Source organism: Candida parapsilosis, contig 005569 (genome assembly GCF_000182765.1).
Source record: "Candida parapsilosis strain CDC317 annotated contig 005569".
NCBI lineage: Eukaryota > Fungi > Ascomycota > Pichiomycetes > Serinales > Debaryomycetaceae > Lodderomyces > Lodderomyces parapsilosis.
The window spans coordinates 1,496,410-1,513,395 of record NW_023503278.1 but is presented as its reverse complement, the minus strand read 5'-3'; the positions used below and the strand labels follow the sequence as shown (position 1 = coordinate 1,513,395).

Below are 16,986 nucleotides of genomic sequence, written 5' to 3'. Positions count from 1 at the left end.
ACGTTGTAACAATTTATTTGTATTTGTATATTACCCACACTGTATAGACAATAACTCTTCCCTAAGTGGTCCATAAACGAGCAGTACCATCGGCTCCTGCACTAAATAACCACGCTTCTTTAGGATGCCAAGCAATATCCAATATACCAATTTGATTAATCACTTTATGACCCGTCAATTTTTTCAATGGAACCAATAATGGATTCGTCATTAAATCATCATAGACAGTACCATGGAAAATATGTATGCTTCCATCATCAGAAGCCGAGGCGAATAATGGTAAATTACCCTTGTGGTATTTGATTGCTCGTACCGCTTTTTCATGGTACCTGAGAGTCTTGTATGGCGTAGCACTAAGATCTGTATCGTGCCAAAGAACACGCTTGTCGTAAGATCCGGCTAACAAGTTGTCACCTCGAGGATGAATATCAATTGTTGACAATAATCGAACACCAGGCATCAATTTCTTGATCAAATTCTGTTGTGATAAATCATAGATTTTGATGGTACGTTGTGATGCCACAAACAAGTGTGGTTTGAATGGATGGAATTTGGCATCCATTATTACTCCTTTGGTCTTTTTAAACGGCGATTGTGACAAGTGTTTTGATAATTGATGAATCAAAACAGCAGTGTTTTTGCTGTCAGGTGAAACAGTAACGAAATAATCACCTTTTCTATGCCATGAAATTTTCTTAACGGTTCTACGACATTGAATAATAGCTGATATTGATTGTGCTTGTTGTGTGGCTGTAGGATTAATCCATTTAGCCACATCTTTTTTAGTGGCAATAGTGGTGGATGCATCACCGTCGTCATCATTGCCGTTATTGTCATCGTCATCATCACCGTTGTCACCGTCACCCGCTTCCACCTTCATTCCCTTTTTCTTATTTCCAAAAGTATCATAACCCCAACCGCTTTCAATTCTCAATTTACCAGTATTTTCGATATCAAACCCGAAAATAGGTGGTACCAAAAGATAAATATTTTCACCAGCACAAACGGCCAAGATACCAGTATCGGTATCAGGATGCCATTCGATGCTTTCAATATGATCTTCGCTGTTATGTTCCTTGTTGATAATTTGTGCTTTGAAAACTTGTCTACCAGTCAACACTTCCCATACTCTAACACTACCATCATCTGACCCAGTGGCTAACCAAATACCTTGTGGGTTTACAGCAACAGTTCTAATTTTACCAGTGTGTCCCTCATAAATAGTTGAACAACGTATAGGAAATGGTCTCAAATCCTTTGGTGATGGTAGTTCTGGAATTAAACTCTCAGGGTCAATGTTCAATTTGTTTTTACGTAATCTTGGCGCAAGGTATAAATCCAATGATCGTTCAAACCGTTCTCTTACGCTCTCTTGATATCCAGGAACTTGTCTAAGTGATTTGTATTTCTGGGGAATAAAATTACGTTCACGATCGATGGGGTCTTCATTCTCCCATTTGGATCGTTCTTCCTCGGTCAAAAGGTACTCCTCGGGTGGGTTATAACTTTCATCATTTGTTGGTGGCGGCAATTTTGGTGCCCGTAAATTCATGATGTGATCAGGTACTTCAGTCTCATCGGCCCAAAGATCAAAGTTTAGCTCATCATCTTCCTTTTCATGTTGTTCTTTGGCCTTTTCTGGAGTCAAAATTCTACCTTCACGAATAGCACGTACTATCTTCATAACTCGTTTAGCTTCATGCTTTGATGGAACAAATCTTCTCTTGGGTTCAGGAACCGCAGTCAATGGCATAACTTCCTGGTCTTTGGTGAACCAATCAATTAAAGGCTCGTATGGATTGATATTTTCATCAGTATTTTCTTGTTGTTGAATCTTGCGAATCAATTCCAATTCTTCATCAGTAAGTTTTAAAGAAGTACCCGTGTTTTGATCTAACAACCCAGTCCACCCTTGTGGCAAGTCGATACTCTCTAATAACTGATCCAAGGCCGATCCTTTAGCTGGTCTCATGATTCTCTTACCATTGATATCGTAACCAATGTGCGGCATTTCATCATAAGCGGAAAGAGGGATGTTACCAATGGTGTTAAAATTTTCCGCATCACTATCATCACTATCATAAACGGGTTCAATTTCGGGTTTGATTATTCTTAATCTGCCATCGGAATATTTGGTCTTGATTTCTTGAGCTGATGGATCCTTAACTGACAAGTTTTTCAAATTGACATCGGATAAATCATCCTGTGACTCATCTGGGAATTCAACTGAGCTGTAATCACTTGGATCTTCTTCGTCTCCGAGAAGTTTGTTGAGTTCCTCCTCGGAATCAAAGTCTGATCGACTTGCCTCGCTGATATCATCCTCCACTTCTTCTTCATCCTCCTCAAAAGTTCCATTTTGTGCACCATCTTCACTATCATTATCTCCATCCGCAGAGGAATCTTCTTCTTCTTCTTCTTTCTCTTCATCATCATCATCATCACTTTCTTGATCAATTAATCCTTCCACTTTAAACTCATCGTCTGAACTTGATTCTACTTCCTCTTCTTCAGAGTCTTGTTTTCTCTTTTTCGAAACTAACTCTTCCTTCTTTGGTACTGGAACCGGTTTAGAATTTCCCCTAGACCGTGCCATAGTTAATGAATGTTTGTGGTTATCAGTTAATATTTGAGATGCTTCAAGTGCTATAGGGTCGTGAAAAAAAGTAAATGAAAAAAAAACGTGAAGCCGATGAGACTCATCTTGTCTTTAGCTTATATGCACACCTCTAAACCTATATAACTCCAAATTCCAATTCAGTTCATATACCCCACGACTGCTCATCCCACACAATGAACAAGATCAAACGGATAAACCAAATTAACCAGAAAGAATTAGCTTCGAGTGCAACCTCATACAAATCCTCATGGCATTATGAATACCGAGATACAAATTACATCTTTATCAGCAACATTCCCAATTTCATCAAACCTCATGATTTGGTCGTCATATTCAGCCAATATGGTATTCCTACCCACTTAAACTTGATTAAGAACCATGAGACTGGGCAACATCGTGGCTTTGCATTTTTGAAATACGCCAATTTTAAAAGTTGCGTATTGGCAATTGACAATTTCAATGGTATTAAAGTCGGTGATCGAATGTTGCATGTTGATCATAGTTATTATAAATTGCGACGAGGCGAGAAAGAGGATGATTTTTTGATCAATTATGATGAAGTGAGGAAGGAATTAGAAGCAAGTGAAGATGACAAGAAGAAGAAGGAAGAGAAGGAAGAGAAGGACTTGAAGTTGATTGAGAGTGGGGAAGCTAAACCAAAAGCAATTGCATTGGAGTTCAAATCGGAAAACAAGGAAAAAAAAGAGGAGGTCAAAGGTGATGACGACAATGAGTTTGTTGATCCGATGCAAACTATTGCAGAGAATGCAACTAATGAAGCTCAAGTAGAGAATGAAGACGATGAATTCGTTGACCCTATGCAGCAATTTATAACAGAAACAACCCACGAGACAAAGGAAAAGAGTCACAAGTCGCATAGAACTAGCAGACATAGATCGCATCGATCGCATAGAGTAAGAGAAAAGTCGCTGTCACTCAAAAACGATAGAGATCGAAGTCCAACACGTGAAGAAAAGAAAGAGGAAGGACACTAACGAATGGGATAACTATGGTACGGGTAACTATATACAACATGTTAAAGCGCATTCTCTATAGAGCAAATAACGCCAATCTAGCACGGCCCTACTTAGCCCCATGAGTAATGTAATAATCAATAAATCTCGCCTTTGCATCAATACTCAAATCCTGGTTAATTAAATTTAGTGAGTTAAGCTCAAATGAACGTCTGATTCTGGGTAGATCCAACTGTTGTTGACTATGAGTATTGTCAAACTGATAAATTTTAATCTTCACATATTTTTTACTAAAATCAGTAAACAATTGATAAAGGTAATACAAACTTGAACAATTGGAGATTGGTAATGTGAAATAGCTAGGATATAATTTGATAACCACTGATTTAACTCTTGCAAATTCATCCCATGTATATTTGGGATTCAATTTGATAAAAGGCAACAATGCAGAATTATTGGATGTAGTGCCTTCGAGTAACAACACCACCACCTTGTTTTTGAGCTTGGATACATCATCAACTGGAGATCCTTGTATTTGATTTACTGCATGATCAATCAAACTCCATGGGGAATACTGAAATAGGTTCCCGTCTCTATCCGGCACAAGGATAATGATATTGGTGGTTTGAGCTATCGATGCAATAATGTACCCATCTAAAGGAGATGAGTAATTGGCAATGATTAAATCTCCACGTTGAGGTTCATAGCTACGCAATTTCTCCACTTGAGATGATTTAATCCCATCAACGGCATACCTTATCGGAGCAAAACCAAACAAGAATGTGAATACAAATCTCAAAAATATATGGAGACCAGTAATAGCATAAAGTATCGAAGCAATAATAAAAAATGGTAATTTTGTCAAGAAAAGGGGCAATTTGGTAAAGAATAGTACCAGCTGATAGATACATTTATTAAATTTGGTGGAGTACTTATTGTTGGAAGTGTTGCCCTTGTTCTGAGTAGAATTGGGGAATGGGATTGGCATAAATGGTGATATACCAGTTGCCTTATCTCTCCAATTTGAAAACTTTTCCATCTTGCAAATGCTGTAAAAATGCGTTGTCCCTTGTATGCAAATGGTGATGATATTTTTTATTTTTTGCCTCCTAAAAAAACCGCAATGGCAAACTATCAACCACACCTTTTCACAAACACAGCATCAGCACTGTAAAAAATCAAGTCAAAACTACATCGATTCAGTCTACTCATTCAAGTTAGTTTGAAAAAGTAACTTATAATTATGATAATAATAATATACACCAGAATTTACCCCAATCAATTTAAAGGTGGCATACCCCCAATAAATCAAAGTAAAGAATTAAAAAAAATTGGTTGTAAGAATACAAAAGGTTGTATTGAGGATGAATTTGTTCTCTCCTTTTCCCAACCCATCTTGTTGCGTGATGAGAATATTCTCTTTTTTCCAAAATATTACATCCTAGCTTTCTGTAGGCTAGCTTATAATTCTTGAGAAGCACCACCCTTAGTCTTCTTAGCTGGCAACAAGGATTGGTGAATGTTTGGCAAGACACCACCTTGAGCAATAGTGACATGACCCAACAATTTGTTCAATTCTTCATCATTTCTGATGGCCAATTGCAAGTGTCTTGGGATAATTCTAGACTTCTTGTTGTCTCTAGCAGCGTTACCAGCCAATTCCAAAATTTCAGCAGCCAAATATTCCAAAACTGAGGTCAAGTAAACTGGAGCACCTGAACCAATTCTTTGAGCATAGTTTCCCTTTCTCAATAATCTGTGGACTCTACCGACTGGGAAAGTCAATCCAGCCTTGGATGATCTTGAAGTTGAAGCTTTTTCGCTTGAACCGGCTTTTCCTTTACCTCCTGACATTGTTTAATTTGTATAATTTAGTTTTTGATTAGTTAAAAAAAAAAAAAGAAAGAAGAAGTAAGAATAGAATTGATTTTAAAGATTGAAGGAAATTTGATTTGATTTTTATATTTTTTTTCTGGTGGAGTGTGTTTGTAGAGTGTATAAACAATCAACACTAAAAGTTAAAAAGTAAGAAACAATATTTAGTTTGTATGTACGTAACAGTAGTAGTAGTAGTAGTAGTAGTAGTAGTAGTAGTAGTAACAAAAAGAAAGAAGAAGAGAATAACACACAATACGTCACACACGGTAGTCCTACTATCACAGGTAATTGGGTGTATGTGTGGGTGGGTGTTCTACGTAGTCTAAATCTTTATGGTCGTGTACTTTTGTAATCTTCTCCTCCATCTTCTTCTCCTTCTGCTCCTTCTTCTCCATCTGCATCCTCTTGTGTTTCATCTTCTGCTCCTTCCTCTCCTCAGACAATAACATCTCTTGTCACGTTTCCCACTATTTACACTTAGTATTGTGTTCAACACCTATACTGAAAACTATAATCATCCATCATTGTGACATATAATTATTTTCTCCGGAGTCTGAAATTTACGCACCTCGGACTGGATTTTACTCCTATCTGCTACTTGCTTGAAGATAAGACAAGGGGAGACCGAGAGAAAGCGCGCACTGCAAATAGAACAAAATATTTTTTTTTCAACACAAAATGACACGACCTTCTTCCCTTTTCTATAGTGGCGCGCCACTCACACTCTCTCTCTCTCTTTCTCTCTCTTGTAACAAGACTCCGCGATCATTCCTCTCTCTCTCAACTCTCCTCTGAAGGCAAAACAAAACAGATAGACTTGCATACACATACACAAACCCACTACAAACTGTCACATAATCACTAGTCTTTTTCTATACTGTAGTTATTGTATGTGTATAGTTTATGCTTAGATTTGTATGTTTATTTTTCCTTCTCTTTCAATCAGTCTCTCCACTACATAAATATTCCTTAAATTCCACATTTTCAAATTCAAAAGAAAAAATACATTTACTTTTTACTTCCTTCTTTCTTTATCCACACTTATATCTTTATACATATCAACTTCAACAATGGCACCAAAAGCAGAAAAGAAACCAGCTTCAAAAGCTCCAGCTGAAAAGAAACCAGCCGCTAAAAAGACTTCTTCATCAGCCGAAGGTGGAAAAAAGAGAACCAAGGCTAGAAAGGAAACTTACGCATCATATATTTTCAAGGTCTTGAAACAAACTCACCCAGACACTGGTATTTCCCAAAAGGCCATGTCAATTATGAACTCATTTGTCAATGATATCTTTGAAAGAATTGCTTCAGAGGCTTCTAAATTGGCTGCTTACAATAAGAAATCCACCATTTCTGCTAGAGAAATTCAAACTGCTGTTAGATTGATCTTGCCAGGTGAATTGGCTAAACATGCTGTTTCCGAAGGTACTAGAGCTGTCACCAAATACTCATCAGCTTCAAACTAAGGGAGAACTTTATAACATACTACCACTGATGGTTATTATTGTTGTTTTAACTTTCCCTATTTTATTTCACTTCTAGTTTTTGTTTTGCTGTCTTATTTGGAATTAAAAAAACTAAAGTCATGGTCATCAAATTGCTTAGTTTTTTAATCTTTATATGTGTATATTATTAATATTCAAAGGTTTTCTATTTAGCTAAGAAGCGTACTTCAATTGTATTCTTACTCTTTTGGTTTATGATTATACTACGAGTTGACAAACTAGTCTATTTCATTCTCAATCACCGTTGTATATTTTAGTACTCTCTTTTTCTCTATGGAGTCAGCTTAATTTCAATTCCAACTCATCGTCTTTCTCCTTTTTCCCCTGTTGTTGCAGCACTCTCATGGGAATAGAAAACAATCCAAACCAAACAACACAACAAGTTGAACAAATGGTGTAGATAAAAGGTGTGTCTGCTTCCATAAATCAAGGAATAATAAACAATGTACCCCAACATTAATTGAATTAACTTGATCACTTTGGTACTCAAGTGAGGTAATTCATCACCACCATCTCCCATATTTCTCCCTTTTCTTGTGCTTCTTTTTTCCATTTTGACATTACTATTATAGTATGTCATCAATAGAATTGGTAGAATGGATAGTAAGTTATGATGACTACTAAATGGTGTAGTCCAATTGATTTGCAAATTATGAATGAAAACAATCAAGATTGGAATATTTATAGGTAATAACCACAACATCAATATCAACCAAGATACTTGATAATTGAATACCGCCGTCTCTGCTGCTGTCGTATCGTCTACACCTTCGTCACTTGGATCTTTCAGTCTTATTCTCCCTGGCCAATACTTCAACACATTGATCACTTGGTAAACACAACCGATTAAATAAACAATTTGATACGGGAGATACCATGGTATTAACAAAACAATGCATGCCATCAAACAAACTTGTAAATTGAACAATACTGATTGAACTCTTTTGGATCCAATCTTCAATCTAGTAGGGTATAACTTTAACATCACAAAGTTTAGCATAGTACCAACTAGCATCAATGCAACACACGTTAACCAAATGATAAAATTACAACACAAGTACAAAAGTACCCCAATTATAGTAAAACCTTGACTCAATCCCAAAAACAATTCATTGGATTTGAACCCTGATTCTTCTTCATTGATTACAAATTTGTTATAATCAGTTAAAACCACGGGATCAATATAGTGCAACAACTTGTTCACCAGTGGTATGTTGATCACATAATTAAGTATCACCAACATCGTCATTATAACCCACCAATACTTTGCATTCAAATAAATCAATGTTTGACCGAATGAGGGGTATTTACTAGTAGATCCAAACTGACCAAATTGCAACATCATCACCATACTTATAATTGCAATATTAATCCCCACAATGGTGATTCTGTATCTCAAAATCAATAGTTTCAAACTAGCTATGATATCAATTGTCACATTAATATTTATATATTTGGAATTCATTTCTCTTGTACGTACTGGCTCGTTTCCTTGCCATATTTGTAAATTCATTCCGTAATCTGATTGAATCTTGTATGGAACAAAAGGTGCTATTCCATGCATGGTTAACTGTAGCTCATAATTACCATCCTCACCAACATTGATGAACCATTTGCTTTCAAATGGGTCATCCGTCCATTGTCTAATAAACATATGGAAACGTTCTTTTTCAAGCAGACTCGAAAAAACTATCTTGAATTGCAATTTATAAACATACAAGCTACTCCAAGCTTGAGGGATTTTCAAATTTGTCATCATTACACAATTTATTAACCAGGATATATCTTGACCAGTTGTGAAAAGTCTCAACTCTGAAAGAATACCCCCTCTACTTTCTAACGTGAGACAGGAAGGATTAGTTGACAATTGACAATAGAGTTCGTGTCGTTCATTCTTGGACTGGGTGATGACAATATGAGAATAGGGTTTCAATATGGTAGTGTTCAATACCAAGCTGTACATTGGCAGCGTAGGTCCATCATACGAGGAATCAGATATATCTGTCACATTTTCGCCAAAGTTGGGGATAGTAGCTTGTAAGGAAGAAACATCTCTAATACCACCATCCCCCGTCTCATTATACAAACCCACTGATAATTTGCTCTTCTTGTTGCCAATAATTTGTAATGGGATCTTTGATAATAATGTAAATTGAACATCTTTATCCTTATTCAATTTGAATACATTGACCGACCGAAGCATCTTTTCGTTATAAATTCTGCCTGGTTCAAGCTTCATCACAGTATTTCCATCATCCGCATCCTTTCCGAATACATCCTCTTCTGAAACAATGGCCACTTGTTTATTTTCCATTGCATAATCTTCAAATCCCGTTAAAAAATACTGTTCATAAACTCTCATTCGATCCTGAAGGGTGACTGTACCGCGCAAACTAGTCAATTCAAGCAAAGCTAATGCAATTCTAGTTCGTAATTGTTGGCACCAAACTATAGCCAAGTGGTCAATCGGAGTCCAAACTTGAGGTATCCCTGTTGTGAATGCAGTAAAACCATTAGATTTAGGAACAAGGTACCCCAAAGTTGTGTAATCTGCTGGCAAAGTTGAATCCAAAGCGCCACCGGTTATGGAAATTAATGCCACATTTTGTAATCGTTCATGAGCTACACTTGACAATTGATTCAACTTGGCGGTGCCAGTAGTTGTTGAACAATTGGTGAATCCACAATACCAGAACTTATCCACTGCCGAATAAATCGTTGATAAATCACCATCAAAAGTCAATGGTGATGTAGAATGAGGTGAACTCAACGTCAAGATATCTTCAACAGAACCAGGCAAATAATCAGGCAAGGTCATCATTATTCTCGCCACTATACCACCCATTGAATGGCCAATAACAATAACTGATTTTGGTGGGTTAGATCTAGTTGAATACAAATCCAAGATGAATTTGACTGCTTCATTGGCATATTCCGCTTGATCCAATATTGTTCTTCCATGGAATGCCGTGAAATCTTCGTTAAAATCAATGGTAAAGAAATCAAGCTTGGTCTTGTATCCATTGACATCCCTCAATTCATCATAGAGTTCCGATGTCCTTGCTGCTATAGACCTAGCTTGTCGATGATTACCGGCATTTCCAGGTATGAATAAAACTGGAACTCCTTCCAATTCCATACCGACAACATCATCATCGTTATCTCCATTCCCTTCTGGAGGAAGTTTATCCCTGCCTTGTTCCCTGTATAGATATATTGAATATTTTGATGCATATTTTGTATGCAGTTGATCGAATGAATGGATCTTGATGTAAGATGGGTACATCCAAACTGGTCGACAACTAGGTACATCCGGACCGTTAAGTTTTGATGTATATGATTTCAAAGTGAGGAGAACTAAGAATCCGCCAAGTAGAACAGTGAGATAAAACAGTAGTTTGCTTAGTCGACTATTCGGTCGCATTGTGAGGGGAATGAACTAATTGGACTGGCCCATAGATCGAAATTTGGTGTTGCAAGATTTTTTATGCTGATTGTGAGAGAGAGAGAGAGAGAGAGAGAGGGAGAGAGAAAGAGGAAGAGACAGCAGAGGTCAGCTGTGATCTTCATCACAGAACCACATCGTTAACTCAAACTTTCGTCCATCTACAAACTCTTCATATTCTACACGAGACATTTATTACTCTAGCTCTTGGCTAGCATGTATGAATTTAGTGACAAGAAAGTATACAATCTTCTTCTTCCCCCATTTATCTCCCTCCCTCGTAATCTCTACTCTCGCTTCTGGCTTCCTCTTCTCATCTGCCAACTCAACCATCCTATTTGGTCTTTTGCTCTTGTTGAGTGTAATCATTGACCAACTTATACTTGTCAACAATTCCAAACACATTTCTAATATGGGCCCAAATATCACGCAATACTGGATGATTTACATCATTGACAATCTTGTCACCAGCATCAGCAATTGATTTAACATAACTTCTTGTAAAACCACTAACTTCATATCTCTTCTTTAAGAAAACAGTGTAAACCAATACAGGGCTCAATGATCTTTTTCTAAAAGTAATCATTCTCAAAAGTAACCAAACATAAGTAAGCAATTCAATTCCGCTTGCTGCTTCAATTGATTTCGCATTGTTTTGACTGACAAAATTGGTAATTGTTGTTGACAAATTGCTCTTGTCCAAGCCAACCAAAGGTAAAATGTATCCATTGACATAAGCCAACACATGGAAAGTTGAAAAAATGGCAAATGGAACTAAAGTTAACCAAACATAAGGTCTGAGGAAAAGTAAGAATCCTCCCAACAAAATGTAATGAGTATTATCATCCCTAATCAAGATACCAAATCTAAGACCATTTTTTTGAACCAATTGAAGAACCAAGATTCCAAATGAGATCAAGACTCCCAATAACGTAACCAAGTAGTCTATTTTGTACAAGGATGGCAAAATTCTGAGAAAAGTTAATGTGCTGGCAATGAAACCAACAACAGTGAGCACGTTACCAACAAACCAAGCAAATTGTAAAGTGTATACTAATTCCAACAACTTTTCAGTGTCTACTTTACCCTTGGGGGCAGAATTGGCTGACGAAGTTGGGGTGTTTTTAGTTGTTGCTGATGGCATTTATAAATTGTGGTTTAAATAGTAGGTTGTCAAATTCAATACGTGTATGTATCCCTTAATTAATTGAAAGAAGGTGATTGGTTAATTGATAGAATATATGCTAACAGCTAATCAATTGATGTAAGGTAATGATGATTCAAAAATATGAAAGTGTATTGATGAAGAAGAAATGAGTTGATGATGATTAATGATGATTCCAAATTCTTTTTATAACTTTTAAAGGGCGCAATCGAAAAAAGAAAAATGAGCAAACCAAACCACAAGAGAAAATAAATAAGAAAACAAAAGAAAAGAACAAAGAAAATTATTAATTCCTATTGTTCTCTTTCTTGTGACATTTTTGTTTTAGCTCTTTTACGTCATGCGACATTTGACTATTACACTTTTTTTATAGCTCGGTTCATTTTTTTTAGCCTTCATTAGAACCACGGTTTGGTCATCACTGGTGAGGACTTGGACCAAGATGACACCTCGGTGTGTATCCTCTACTCTTTTCACTGACCCCCTTGCATAACAAAAAAAAGGGTTCATCTGCCTACAAATGGATTAAAAATATAAATCAAAACCACAACTTTGCCTAGTATACACTCGCATCTACCTTATTTCGCCCTCTACATATTTACCTATACAGAGTGGAAATGGAATATATCACTTGAACTGGGAAAAAATACAGATGAGAACACCGAGAACACCACAAGCTTTGATGTAATATGTTTCTTTCTTCTCTTGATGATCAACCCACACACACGGCTCCCCCTTCGTCCTTAACGTAAGAAACCTTTACGACTCTTTTGAGGTGCAGGTTGTGGTGATGGTTCTTGTGGCAACAACTTTTGTTTCTCCAATTGTACCTTTTTATCTTCCAATAACTTGATTTGTTTAGTCAATTTATCCTTCATTTCCTTATGTCTAGCAAATAAATCAGCTTCGGATCTTTGCAACTTCTTTTCCTTTTCACTAACCTTTTGTTGAAACACGGCCTTCATTTCTTGTTCCATTTTAGCTAATTTAGCCTCGTGTAGAGCCCTTTCCTCTTCTTGTTTAGTTGCTGGGTCAAATTCCTTAAAAACTGAATTATCTTGTTCAATACCCATTTTCCTCAATTTTTCAGTACGATAATGTTCATACAATACATTTGCCGTGGTTTCTTTCAATTCTTCCAAGAAATTTCTCACCAACAATTGACGCAATTTAACAAAATCATTATGGCTTTCATTATCAACTTCAATAATACCCCATGGGTATCTTCTTCCTCTGACTAATCTACCGTCATTAGTTTGAACTTCATTTGTAGATCCAATAACTGCAAAGGGGAAAGTATGGATCAATTCGGTAGTGTTGGCAATAACTTCCTCATCATCATTCTCCGATACACTGGGCGTGAAGATTTTAATGCCATGATAGTCGATATCGGCCAAGATTGCACGTTTAAATTCACCAACTTCTTCATCAGTTAATGTATCAGATTTGGAAATTATCGGAATCAAATTGACTTTTTCATGAACTTGTTTCATCAACGCAATATCCAAACTTCTCAATGAATGACCCGTTGGTTCAATAAAGTACAAAAATGCATGTACTCTGTTATCAACAATTGTTGATCTATTGATACGTGACTCTGCCTCCAAATACGAATCAAATCTGCTATTGATCTCATCAACAATTGGTTTCCAAGAATCAATATTGTTCAATGCTTCACCAAATCCTGGTGCAGTGATAACACTGACTTTCAACTTGACACCATCTTCTTCAATTTCTGCCTTTGTATTCTTGATTCTAACTCCTGCTTCCCCTTCCTTTTCCAGTGGTTCAGTTTCAGCATCGGCAAAATCTTCATCTTGATCATCTTCGAATTCACTCAACTTACCACTCTTTCCCATAACATCACGATTGAATAAAGTATTGATCAAAGTTGCCTTACCCAATCCAGCTTCACCGACAGCCATAATGTTTAAGGTGAAACCTCTCCTAAGAGATCTTCTGTGCCATTGTTTAGGTAAGTTGGCAAAACCGACATAACCATTCAAAACTTTTTTAATTATTTTGATATCTTGAGACGTTGAACTGAGTGCTCCGTGCAGATGATCCACTACTAAGGGAGACAAAACGTTAGTATAACTTGCTTGATATAAGAGATATACGCCAGTCTGTTGTTACATACCTGAAGTCATATTGTGTGTGAAGATTTAGTGGTTAATTTATATCGTGTTGTTGTTGTTATTGTTGATGTTGACGATTCGGTGATCCAAGTATGTATTTTATTTTTGTTCGAAATATGTGGACCCTAATTAACTAATCCGATATATTGATACCTCTTTGTAATCGCTGTCCTGTGTATCCTATATATTGTAAACTGACAATGGGGTGGGAGGGAGAGTGGATATTCAAAAGTGATTCAAATCAAAAGGATTTTCAACTCGTGTTGTCTTTTTTTTTTTTTTTCGATTTTTGTTTTTTTTTTATTTTGTTTTCCCTCACATTGCACTTTTCTTTTTTGTCTGGCTCCTTTTTTCTATTGTTGTAACAAATTCAAATCTAAAACAAGGGACCGCGTCAAAAATGCACGTGATTTCAATCATGTGATCATTTTCTACCACTCATGATATATCTGTTGTACGATTTTTTGAAAGATATCTGAATGTATGGTAATAATCCCTGGGATATAGGGTTTCCAATGGTATACTTTGCTAGTGCTTAGCAATTTTTTAGAATGTACTTTTAGAGGCACATATTTTACCTGGTGGAGGAATCTTCAACCAAAGAGCCTAATATGTGTATAGACCCAGTCTAGCGGATTCATTGGCGTGTCTGGATAGTTTTGTCTTATAAATGAATGCACTGGATATGTGTTTTACGTATTCGAGGTTGTCATTTGCTTTAGTTTACGAGTATATACCAAACAAAATATAGTTGTAAATACTATTTTAGGTGAAAGTGTTGCAAAAAAAAAAATAAAACATGGTGAACTCACACAATTCTTACTTTTACTGAATGGTATTGTAACTCATCAATTTACAAAAAGCAGATCACAGCATCACCTACAGTAGGTTCCTTCTATCGCTCAAGTTGAAAGATGATTACATTCAAAGGTATGATCTACGTATCGATTTAAATCTATACACTTCCATTGGACTTTAACTACCGAAACACGTGCATTTATTTTCGCAATTGTTCCAACAAAAACTCCAAGGCAAACTTGGCAAAATCACTCATATTCTTTGATCTCTCTTGATTGCCAAATTCCTTTTCCGTTGAGAAATCACCATTGGGTCCCGTGAATCCAAGAAATACCGTACCCACATGTGGTACAACTCTACCATTTTCATTTCCGTTTCCATTACTATTACTCGTCTTCTTCACTTCACTCGCCAGAGTTGCACTCTCATTTTCCCTATTGGATAAATGCAAATCAGTCGAAGGTCCAGCAAACCCAGTTTCAGAAAGAACATAAGTCGAGCCCAATTCATACCTAGCCGTTCTTGCCAATTTCAAAGCCACTTGTTCACTAGGACCCATATAATTGGCAATTTCTTCATCTGACCAACCTGAAAGTTTCAATCTTTGTTTCAATGAGTATAGTAATTTACCGCCAATGTAGAAATCAGAGGCACCGGGGACTGAGACTATGTAGGCTGATATTAATCCACCACAAGCAGCTTCTGAAATGGCCAATGTTTGGTTCCTAGATCGTAGTATTGATGCTATTTCTTGAACAATGTCTGTTATTTCTGGAGGCGGGAATGTCATTATAACGGTGAGATAAATTACAGTAACGAGGTTGGACGATCTATGACTGTTTTCAATTGAAATATTGAACCTATGATGATTTGGTAGTGTGTGTGGATAAACACCCGATTTTATGGATTCTGTTTTTTTTTATTTTTTATTTTTTTTTTTTTGTTCATTGAAATCCGCGTTAAATTTCAATTTCTCAGTGGCAATACCAAAAAGGAAACGAACCAGTCTGCTCAATTATCAACCCATATTCTTTTAGAACTTCATAGATCTCCCTACAGTTATCAAAATGACATCAGCATCAAAATCGTTAAAATTTCACGCGGGTAAAGTACAATACAACGAAGATACGAACCGATGCACACCGTTGCCTTATGAAGGAGTAATTTCCATTAAACCCAGTGCTGAAGAACCGGATTTCTTGGATTTCACATGGACACCAAAACAAGACCAGACGCAGCAAATTAATGGAACGCAACAAGTTGAAAAAGACGAATTGTTGTTGATTCCAGGGGATGTCACCATCAAGACGATAAAATCTTGCAATACTGGACGAGTGTTTGCATTTACATTTTTGAGTAGTGGAGCCAAGTATCTTTATTGGTTACAAGATGTTGGAGATGTTGATGATCTTGGGAAGTTGACTGAAAAGGATAATAAATTGATTCAACTGATATCGTCTTTGATAAGTCTTGGCGATGATGATGAGGATGTCGAGTAAGTATAATTTTTGTATAATGAGAGTGACAGAGGGAAGCTCTTTTAATGCAATGAGAACATTTGTGCTAACTAATGAACTTTGTAGTATGAAAGTGGAGGAGGAGGAAGTGAAGGAGAGAGAGAAGGAAGGGGAGAAAGCAGAGTCAATGCAGAAACAGCCACAACAAGGATCTCGAGGTACAGTACCATCCACTCAAACCCAACCACAGTTTAAGATGCCAATAGGATCAATCTCATCTGTATTGGATATATCAACTATCGATAGTCACTTGGACAAACTTTCAATAGATCAATTGAAACAAATGTATGGTGAATATCTACCACCATCCATAGCTCAAAACCCAACAAAGTCCAAGATTATTGATGTTGTAAGAAGTGGTTTTTACCAACAAAGTGAGCAGAAGTTGACTAAGCAATTACGAGCTAATGAAGGTGCTGGATTATTGTTGGCACAGAGTTTGAAATATGACTACAAAGGTGAAGGAATTGAGAATTTTTTGAATGGGATTAGAGAGTTATCCAAGAAGGAGAAAGAAGAAGAGAAGAAGAAAGAGGATCCTTGAATGGAATGTATTGTACACGTCATGAGGTATTGATTGTTTCTCATCTGTTGAATATAAGCAAAAATTTTAGATAAATTATACTATTGTAATTTACTCGCTATAATGAGTTTGATCCTCAAGTAAACTAACCGCTATCAAATCCCTGCAAGCCCGATGCTCTTAATCAGGAGCCATCTTGCTGCAAAAGCTAGCTAGTTGATTCGAAACTGTGGATAACTGTCCCCATGCACGACCCTTTTGTTTTATTGTTCCGAAAAGTTGATTACGTCATTTAAATGCAGGAAACAAATTTTTCCCTTTGAAACGTTGAGACAGCACAAAATGGGAGGGGGGGAGGGGGTATGTGGGGAGGTAAAGAAAAACAAAGTTTCAAGTTTCAAGTTTCATCATGTAATAGCAATA

General features: G+C 36.7%; 10 protein-coding genes across 10 annotated transcripts; 3 read left to right on the top strand and 7 right to left on the bottom strand. All coding sequences in view use genetic code 12, as the record gives it.

Annotated features, from left to right (window-relative positions):
- Nucleotides 1–61: 61 nt before the first annotated feature.
- ERB1 (Erb1p) lies at nt 62–2,596 on the bottom strand (the record flags this gene model as incomplete). Its single annotated transcript, XM_036806975.1, has 1 exon — nt 62–2,596. One exon carries the CDS (start codon nt 2,594–2,596, stop codon nt 62–64), a length of 2,535 nt encoding a protein of 844 aa, XP_036663858.1.
- A 197-nt stretch (nt 2,597–2,793) lies between these two features.
- CPAR2_107120 (U2 snRNP complex subunit) lies at nt 2,794–3,615 on the top strand (the record flags this gene model as incomplete). Its single annotated transcript, XM_036806974.1, has 1 exon — nt 2,794–3,615. One exon carries the CDS (start codon nt 2,794–2,796, stop codon nt 3,613–3,615), a length of 822 nt encoding a protein of 273 aa, XP_036663857.1.
- An 88-nt stretch (nt 3,616–3,703) lies between these two features.
- On the bottom strand, nt 3,704–4,633 carry CPAR2_107110 (lysophosphatidic acid acyltransferase; the record flags this gene model as incomplete). The annotated part of the gene is made up of 1 exon (XM_036806973.1): nt 3,704–4,633. The coding sequence occupies one exon, from the start codon at nt 4,631–4,633 to the stop codon at nt 3,704–3,706; it is 930 nt and encodes a 309-aa protein (XP_036663856.1).
- A 422-nt stretch (nt 4,634–5,055) lies between these two features.
- On the bottom strand, nt 5,056–5,448 carry HTA2 (histone H2A; the record flags this gene model as incomplete). The annotated part of the gene is made up of 1 exon (XM_036806972.1): nt 5,056–5,448. The coding sequence occupies one exon, from the start codon at nt 5,446–5,448 to the stop codon at nt 5,056–5,058; it is 393 nt and encodes a 130-aa protein (XP_036663855.1).
- A 1,094-nt stretch (nt 5,449–6,542) lies between these two features.
- On the top strand, nt 6,543–6,938 carry CPAR2_107090 (uncharacterized protein; the record flags this gene model as incomplete). The annotated part of the gene is made up of 1 exon (XM_036806971.1): nt 6,543–6,938. One exon carries the CDS (start codon nt 6,543–6,545, stop codon nt 6,936–6,938), a length of 396 nt encoding a protein of 131 aa, XP_036663854.1.
- Nucleotides 6,939–7,278: 340 nt separating this feature from the next.
- On the bottom strand, nt 7,279–10,401 carry CPAR2_107080 (uncharacterized protein; the record flags this gene model as incomplete). Its single annotated transcript, XM_036806970.1, has 1 exon — nt 7,279–10,401. The coding sequence occupies one exon, from the start codon at nt 10,399–10,401 to the stop codon at nt 7,279–7,281; it is 3,123 nt and encodes a 1,040-aa protein (XP_036663853.1).
- A 355-nt stretch (nt 10,402–10,756) lies between these two features.
- CPAR2_107070 (nucleoporin) lies at nt 10,757–11,566 on the bottom strand (the record flags this gene model as incomplete). Its single annotated transcript, XM_036806969.1, has 1 exon — nt 10,757–11,566. The coding sequence occupies one exon, from the start codon at nt 11,564–11,566 to the stop codon at nt 10,757–10,759; it is 810 nt and encodes a 269-aa protein (XP_036663852.1).
- Nucleotides 11,567–12,330: 764 nt separating this feature from the next.
- CDC3 (septin) lies at nt 12,331–13,737 on the bottom strand (the record flags this gene model as incomplete). Its single annotated transcript, XM_036806967.1, has 2 exons — nt 12,331–13,658; nt 13,728–13,737. 2 exons carry the CDS (start codon nt 13,735–13,737, stop codon nt 12,331–12,333), a joined length of 1,338 nt encoding a protein of 445 aa, XP_036663851.1.
- A 985-nt stretch (nt 13,738–14,722) lies between these two features.
- Nucleotides 14,723–15,313, bottom strand: CPAR2_107050 (uncharacterized protein; the record flags this gene model as incomplete). The annotated part of the gene is made up of 1 exon (XM_036806966.1): nt 14,723–15,313. One exon carries the CDS (start codon nt 15,311–15,313, stop codon nt 14,723–14,725), a length of 591 nt encoding a protein of 196 aa, XP_036663850.1.
- Nucleotides 15,314–15,590: 277 nt separating this feature from the next.
- Nucleotides 15,591–16,584, top strand: CPAR2_107040 (proteasome regulatory particle lid subunit; the record flags this gene model as incomplete). Its single annotated transcript, XM_036806965.1, has 2 exons — nt 15,591–16,018; nt 16,140–16,584. 2 exons carry the CDS (start codon nt 15,591–15,593, stop codon nt 16,582–16,584), a joined length of 873 nt encoding a protein of 290 aa, XP_036663849.1.
- Between the last annotated feature and the right edge of the window lie 402 nt (nt 16,585–16,986).